This window comes from Crocodylus porosus, unplaced genomic scaffold, assembly GCF_001723895.1.
Source record: "Crocodylus porosus isolate Cpor-Errol unplaced genomic scaffold, CroPor_comp1, whole genome shotgun sequence".
Taxonomy (NCBI): domain Eukaryota; kingdom Metazoa; phylum Chordata; order Crocodylia; family Crocodylidae; genus Crocodylus; species Crocodylus porosus.
In genome coordinates, this window is record NW_017728886.1 from 125,101,737 (window position 1) to 125,110,219 (window position 8,483).

The following is an 8,483-nucleotide window of genomic DNA, read 5'->3' on the forward strand; positions in this document are numbered from 1 at the left end:
TCTGATGGCCACCTATAAGTTTATCAGGGGTGACCACCAGGATCTGGGGGAACGTTTGTTCACCAGAGCCCCCCAAGGGATGACGAGGTCGAACGGTCACAAACTCCTGCAAGACTGCTTCAGGCTGGACATAAGGAAGAATTTCTTTACTGTCCGAGCCCCCAAGGTCTGGAACAATCTGCCAGCGGAGGTGGTTCAAGCACCTAAATTGAACACCTTCAAGAGTAAATTGGATGCTTATCTTGCTGGGATCCTATGGCCCCAGCTGACTTCCTGCCCTTTGGGCAGGGGGCTGGACTCGATGATCTCTCGAGGTCCCTTCCAGCCCTGATGTCTATGAAATCTATGAAATCCCCACTCAAAACAATGGCATTTCCTTGATTATGTCATTGTAGGAGTGCATGATCTAAAAGATGTTCATATTATGTGTGTTATGAGAGGAATCAATGATTACTGGACAGATCATCACTTAGTGAGATCACTCGTGTCCATTAGGGTTGCTGTGAAACATCAAAAGCAACCCAAATCAATCTGAGGACAGCACAACATCAAATGCCTTAAGACCCCTAGACACCATGAAGCCCTCCAAACATATCCTCAGCAAGAAACTCACCAATCTTAGGACTGAAAATGATAACACTTGTGTAGAGGTAGATTGGCAAGCTCCGAAGGAGACCATCCATGAGGCTTGCATGGAATCAAATGGCTTTACCACTCAACACCATCAGGACTGGTTTGACTAAAACAATTTTGAGATCAACCCCTTTCCTTGATTGGAAGAGAAAAGCTTTCTGTGACTGGCAAAACTATCCTACATCTACTCAGAAGCCAGGAACTTTTCAACAGCTTAAAGCTGAAGCCCGGAGTAGGATTCAAGAAATCAAAGACAAATGGTGGGAGAGAAGACAAAAGAAATCTAACAATTTGTTGACAGTCATGAAATGCGAAACTTCTTCAGTGCAATCAAGGCTGTTTATGGACCAAACTCTTGCAGACTTTCCCCACTTAGATTTGAAGATGGCAATATGCTCCTCAAAGATGAGTCCATCAAAAACCACTGGAAGGGACATTACCCAAAGCTCCTGAACTGAAAATCGTGATGAAACCATTAAATTCACATCCTACAGCATCCAGCAAGGGAATTACTTACCAGCCTACCAACCTCTGAAGAAGTCCACTAGGCAATAAGACAGATGAAGAACAACAAAGCATCTGTCCTTGACTGCATACCAACTGAGTTCTTCAAAGTTGGTGGTGAAACTATGACCAACAAACTCCATGCACTGGTTCTCAAAATCTGGAATGCTGAGGAAATTCCTGCTGACCTAAGGAATGCCAGTAGTGTCACCATTTTTAAAACAGACGATAATACTATCGACGTATCTCCCTCCTCTTCATCTCTGAGAAGATCCTTGCTCAAATTTTGCTGAACTGAATGCTCTCTCTTGCTGAGAAAATCCTTCCCAAGTCTCAGTGTGGCTTCAGACTATCGAGAGGCACCATGGACATGATTTTTGCTGCCTGGCAGATCCAGGAAAAATGCCCTGAACAACAGCAGAAACTATATATAGCATTTATCATTCTGGCCAAAGCCTTCAACTGTTAACCGTGAAGTTCTCTGAAAGTTTTTATTGAAGTCTGGCTGCCCAGGGAAATTTATCACCATCCTAAGATACCTTCATGGTCAGATGACTTCATTCTATTCAGTGGTTCTGCTATGGAGCCTTTTGCCATTCAAACTGGCATCAAACAAGGCTGTGTGATCACACCAGCCCTGTTTTCCATCTTTCTTGAAGTCATCAAGATGCTCATCCATGACCATCTGCCATGTGGCATCAAGTACAGGATGAATGGGAAACTTTTCAGTCTCTCCTGCATCCATTCCAAAACCAAAATAACTTCAGCCTTGATTGTGGAACTTCAGTAGGCTGACGACTGTGCTGTCATTACACACATGGAGGAAGACCTACAAATGGCCCATAACTGCCTCTCTCAAGCATTAACATTGGAAAAACAAAGGTGCTTCACCAGCCTGCTCCAGGCCAATCAACTCCCTTGGCAAAGATCCTAATTGATGGACAGGAGCTGGAAAATGTTGGACATGTTGCATACTTTGGCAGCCTTCTCTCAAACATGACCAACCTTGACAAGGAGATCCAATATGCAATCTGATATTCTAGCTCTACCTTCAGAAGATTGTATCATCACACGTTCAATGAACATGACATCAGGACTCCAACAAAGCTCCTACTATATAAGGCTGTGGTAATCCAAACTCTTCCTTATGGTTGTGAAGCTTGAGTGATCTACAGGAACCACCTGAAAAGTCTAGAATAACATCACCAGCACTACCTCTGGATGATCCTTAGCATAAAGTGGGAGGATTGTCACACAAATGCCAGTGTCCTGACTAATGCAAACACCACCAGTACAGAAGTCTTAATTATTCAACATCAGCTGCAGTGGACAGGCCACTGTGTGCATATTCCTGATGTACATTTACCAAACCAACTGCTATATTCCCAACTCAGCCAAGGACAAAGGACATGTGGGGGCCAGAGGAAATGCTTTAAGGACACTGGCATTGACACCATAAATAAGGAGACAGGTAGGAATGCCCCCAACCTGCTAGTCTTGGCCAATGCAGGCAACTTACATACAAACCCACAACCAAAGGGTGATCCTGAGTTCTTTTTGCTCCCAATGTAACCTATGCCACACAGAAATCTCATAGCTTGTTGATTTCATCTCAGGCTTTTTGAACATCTCTAATTAGCCATAGTCTTACGATTGCTTGATAATCACAACTTTCACATCAAAAAAGCTTTTAGTATTCAGGTTTGATTTATAAAAGCTTGAAAAGATTAATCCAGAAGGCAAGTAAAAAATAGTCCAAGCTTTTTCTTTTTAGTATTTCATGATTTTTGAATAGCCGAGACTACCAATAATTTAAGAAACATATATTCAAGGTGGTCCATGAAATTTTTGTTTCTATTAAAATCTAGTTTCCACTATAAATTAGTCTAAAACCCACAGATATCCAATCTATTATTTCCCTTGCAAGAAGTTAAAATGTGACCTGAAATTAAGAAATGACGATGTCAAATCAATATGCAGCACAAGATAAAAGCCACATGAGCATCCATGCTCTGAAGCAATTAAACTGAAGGCCTGTTAACTGGCAGGGATGTGAAAGAAAATCTAAATTAACCCAAGGATGTCCAGAAAAGGTTAATTATTCTCTCAAGCAACAAAGCAGCACCTTAAATTGTATGACAGAATATACTGTAGCACTAGGGGAAAAAAGCAGAGGGGAGAATGATATTTACTGCACAGTATTTATTTTTTATCATTTATATTTACACAGTTCTCCATTTACACAGTTGATACTATGGCAAATTCAGGCCCTTTGCCCTTCTAGTGCTGCAATTGGCAGAACTTCATGCAGAAAAATTAACACTAATGTGTTCATAGAACATGCTTGCCATGAAGAGTATCTTTATCAGGGTGCTACAGTAACTAGACACAGGAGGGACAATAATCTGCCAACTGCTATCACAGGCTTAGTGAAGGCACTTGGGACTGTGTGTGTTCAAATCAGCAGGCTTGGATAAACTTCATCCAAGGGTGCTGCAGGAATTGGCCAGTATCATAGCAGAGCTGCTGGCACAGCTGTGGTCAGGTCAGGTCTCAGATGACTGGAAAAGGCCCAATGTGGTTGCTATTTTCAAGAAGGGGAGGAGGGAGGAATCAGGGAACTATAGGCCAGTTAGTCTCACCTCTATCCTTAGGAAAACTGGAAAAAATCATTAAGGATCACATTTGTGGGAACCCAGAAGGGGAAATAATGTTGAAAGGAAATCATCTCAGACTCACTGCAGGTAGATCCTGCCTGACTAACTTTGTTTCTTTTTATGATCAGGTCACAAAATGCTTAGACGCAGGAGTCAAGGTAGATGTAATCTGTTAAGACTTTAAGAAGGCCTTTGATATGGTATCTCATTCTGTTCTCATAAATAAACTGACAGGTTGTAATGTAGATGATTACATGATCAGGTAGGTGGCAAATTGGCTTAGGGGTCACACCCAGAGAGTGGTGGTGGATGGGTTGATATCAAACTGGAAAGATATGGACAACGGAGTCCCACACGGCTCAGTCCTTGTCTTCATCAGTGAGTTGGATGAGGGTAGGTACAGCACCCTGGCCAAGTTCACAGATGATACCAAATTATGGGGCAAGGTTAACACAGAGGGTAGGGAATGGATCCAAGCAGACCTGGACAGGTTGGAAAAATGGGCAGAACGAAATAGGATACAGTTCAAAAAAGACAAGTGCAAAGTGCTGCACCTGCACAAAAAGAACCACCAACACACTTACAGGCCAGGGGAGGACCTTTTCAGCAGCACAGCAGCAGAAAGGGATCTTGGAGTCATAGTTGATTTCAAGATGAACATGAGTTGTCAATGTGATGAAGGGATCAACAAGGCTAACCACACTTTATCCTGTATTAGCAGAACATGACAAACAGGTCCAGGGAGGTGATGCTTCCCCTCTATGTGGTACCGGTCAGGCTGTCATTGGAGTCCTATGTTCAGTTTTGGGCATCGCACTTTAAGAGGGATGTGGAGAATCTTGAGACATTTCAGAGAAGGGCCACTTGTATGGTCAGGGGCCTGCAGGCAAGGCCCTACGAGGAAAGACTGAGGGACCTAGATTTCTTCAGCCTTCACAAGAAAAGGCTGAGAGGTGATCTTGTGGCTGCCTATACATTCATCAGGTGAGGGTAGCAGGGAATAGGAGATGCTCTATTTACTAGGGCACCCCCTGGAGTAACTAGGGGGTCACAAATTGATGGAGAGCAGATTTACATCGGACATTAGAAAGAACTTCTTCACAGTAAGGGTTGCCAGAATCTGGAATGGGTTTCCAAGGAAGATGGTACTCTCCCCTACCCTGGGAGTCTTCAAGAAGAGACTGGACAAACACCTAGCTGGGGCTGTCTGACGCCAACACTCTTTCCTGCCCAGAACAGGGGGTCGAACTCAATGACCTACTGAGGTCCCTTCTATGAATCTATGAATTTGTGTGAGATATGGAGCAAACAGGGCAGTGAACATCCTCAGACATACAAACCCTGTCTCCATACTCTACCCTTTGTCCAGGTAAGTGGCCTACTAATTTTGAGAATGGTGAGAATAAGGAACAAGAATGTTGCAGTCCATATTTTGTATGTGCTCATTTTCAGTATGACACTGAAGCAGCTCAACACATAAGAACATAAGATTTGCTTGAATCTACTATGTTTGTTCAAGGCAATACACCACTGGAAAAATCCTGATTAACATGCAACAGAGAAGAGCTAAAAATACTGAATCACCTTAAAAAAGGAAAGCCTTTCTTTTATGGATTTATGAGAAAATGGAAACAGAACACAAAAAATCTATTTAAATTAAAAATAACTGAAAATATTGTCACATGGTTACCCACATAATTTTACATAGTGTCAATTTGTCTTGCTCAGTTTGCAAACACAGTCAAGAACCAAACTGGAAACACATCCTAAAACTGTTGTTGTTAAACAAAAGCTCAAAACAAATCTTAGTTTAACCTTCTTGGGCTTGTTTGGACTTGGACTTGTTTTTGTCCAGGGGAAACAAAGACTGTCTCTGTTTTATTCCTGTTTCTCTCTGCCTATTCATGTCCTAAGCCAGTGGTTCTGAGGCCACACTTGCAGCTCTCAGTGTGTTATGTGGGACGTGCCTGTACAGCTTACATCCTATGCATCCATTTAAAAATGCTTTAACAGCATTTTCACATGGGCTGCAGCAGTGGCCCATGGGCCATGGGTTGATAACCACTGTCCTAGGCTGATGAGTAGCAGAAATAACTCTACAACTCTTCTCTGGATCTTAGACCCTGACATCCTGGTCACAGGCACCTTTTTCTATGAAGCCATGTATCCAGATTCCTCTAAGATCGAAAGCACTGAAACTAGGTATTACAACGTATATTTTCTTGATTGTTTTATGAAATCGAGACAAATTTAGTGCTTGACCACTATATGCAGATTACTGATAATACTCCAATCATTCCCAACCTTTAGATAGTAAAAATGACATGCTAGTAATTAGATTAAAAAGGCAAGAACACCATTTTAATGAAAACAACAAACTGAGGCATGGTTACCTTATAACCTGCAGAATTTGGTATTAGAAATCACTGGCCTGAGGTCAGGTTTTGATTTTTATGCAAGAATCAATTAAGGGTACAGAAAGGTTCTGGTCCTCAGCAACTTTCCTGTGACAACCAGGAAGCAAGACCATCTCTTGAAGAACCACCGCATGCTTATCCTTCCACAGTTGACTGGCAGAGCTGACCAAACATGAAAGGTAAACGGCATATCAACAGTACCATTTTTTTAACCTGTTCCTTTTGAGGTCCTGCTCGTCTTACAAAAACCTGGTAGTCCCTGAGCTTGAAGAGTCCCTGTCTTCAAGAACTGTGACTATGACCATTATGTGAGATATACAGAAGAGTCAGAAGCAAGATATCACTGGTACTGAAAGTAATGTCCTAATTTTAAAGTACACATATTATATAAATGAATTGCTGTATTACCCAAGCAAAGGCCACTCTGCTTCTGGTTTTTGTCTAAACCACTTTCATGTGACACTGGGTGCAAATTAAAATAAACAGAATATTTTGAAAGTCAGAATTATACCCAATAATGATACAAAAGTTTAGAATGAACCATTTTCTTGTGAGTGATCTGAACATTCATAGTTCTTATACTCTGGAAGACATGCCTACATACAGTAAATTGAAACTAAACAACTGGCCCCTATAGGAGTCTTGTTTGAGATCAAGCATAATGCAATATACAAAGAATTAAATAGATGTCTCACCAAAATATCACTAATCCCACATCATGAGATAACTAAAATGTAGCTGAGAAACTAAAATAAACAAACAAAAGAAATATTTCTGCTTTTTTCTGACATCTAGTCAGCAACAAGTCCTTATTCACATGATGGATATTGCATGCAATCAAAAACCAGCACATTTGCATATAACCAAAAGCCACATTATCTTAGTTTTTTGGGGCATTGTCACACTTGCATACCTGTTCCTTGACGGATGCTAGAATGGCAGAAGTTGTTTCCGTTTCCGAACCATCCCCATTCGATGCATTCAGCACAGGACTAAGAGAACTTGTCTTATCAGAAGATGAGGGCTGGTCTGGAACAGGCATATCTTCTATAATTAAAAAAAAGACAAAAGTATTATTTAAATATAACAAATTGCATAAGTCAGAATTAACTTCATATACAAATAACCACCCCAGTCCTCCCAAAAATATTTTTGTATCCAGCTGAACAAATTTGCTTCACTTAGATAATGTGAAATTCATTTATTTAGCTTTCTTTTCAAACTACAAAGATGATTTTAAGTCCCTTTTAAAAATAAAATCTAAAATTATTATCACTAAGCTCTACTTCAGAACATTCACCACATTGCATTTGGAGATAATTCAAATTATGTACAGCTGTGATTTTTGTATAGCATTCTGGGGGCTGCGTCCAATACAAAATGACAATATCACACAAGTAATGAATCATGAAATTCTATTCAGGAAAAAAACTAACAAAAGATACATTAGAGAAATACAAAGCTTGAGATAATTTTTTGAATTGTGTCCACATTTACTATACATCTATTTTAACTCCAGCTTTTTGCACCATTTCATCAAATCTAGCAGAGTGTTTTGTGATGGTTTATCAGCAATTTTTTTCTAAAACAGAAGTTACTTTGCTATGTCTGAGCTGAAGAAGCAAAAAACCCCAAGTGTTAAAGATAAATGTTTAACTCTTTCTTGTCCAATAAAGCTTGAAGGAAGATGGAAGAAAGATGCTGCCTTTTTGGAGGCCAAGCCATGACACAAACAGGATGTGAAATGAGTTGTCCTCAAATGACTTGTGTAAATGCAGTAACTCACCATAGAAGTCAGTAGGGTTCTTGAGAAATTGCTCTTGCTACTTCCTCAATTTTTCTTGCTTTACTGCACTAGAATGCAATCCAACTGAACTTCTATTATTCTTTTATTATTCTGTATATTCTTCTTATATAGATCCTTGGATGTCTAGTTAACAATGGCCAAATCATCCAAGGACTCAAAATCAAAATAAAAACTAATGCATGGCAGCAGATCTACCCAATACTTTCCAAATGAACAGACTACAATTTTAAACACAGCAGCTATGGAGGAATTTTAAGATTAAAAACAGCCAAACCAAACACAAAGTCCTATGACATCAAGTCATGAAAAGGAAGGCTCAAAAAATAATGGGGACTGCCCACATTTTTTAAGCTTCTCACTGAATGATGCAGTTGGAGATGATCCTGCTTCGAGCATGGGGTGGGACTAGATGACCTCCTGAGGTCACTTCCAACCCTAATTTTCTATAATGTTATGAATGTTCAG

The 8,483-nt window shown here is 40.4% G+C and overlaps 1 protein-coding gene across 5 annotated transcripts in view; it reads right to left on the reverse strand.

Annotated features, from left to right (window-relative positions):
• CTNND2 (catenin delta 2) overlaps positions 1-7,255 on the reverse strand; it is a 936,097-nt gene extending 928,842 nt beyond the window's left edge. For all 5 annotated transcript variants that reach the window (XM_019541636.1, XM_019541627.1, XM_019541621.1 and 2 more), the window contains exon 1: positions 7,125-7,255. In XM_019541636.1, coding sequence (XP_019397181.1) covers positions 7,125-7,253 — 129 coding nt within the window. In that variant the 5' untranslated portion in view covers positions 7,254-7,255. The remainder of the gene's footprint in view (positions 1-7,124) is intronic.
• Positions 7,256-8,483: the final 1,228 nt, after the last annotated feature.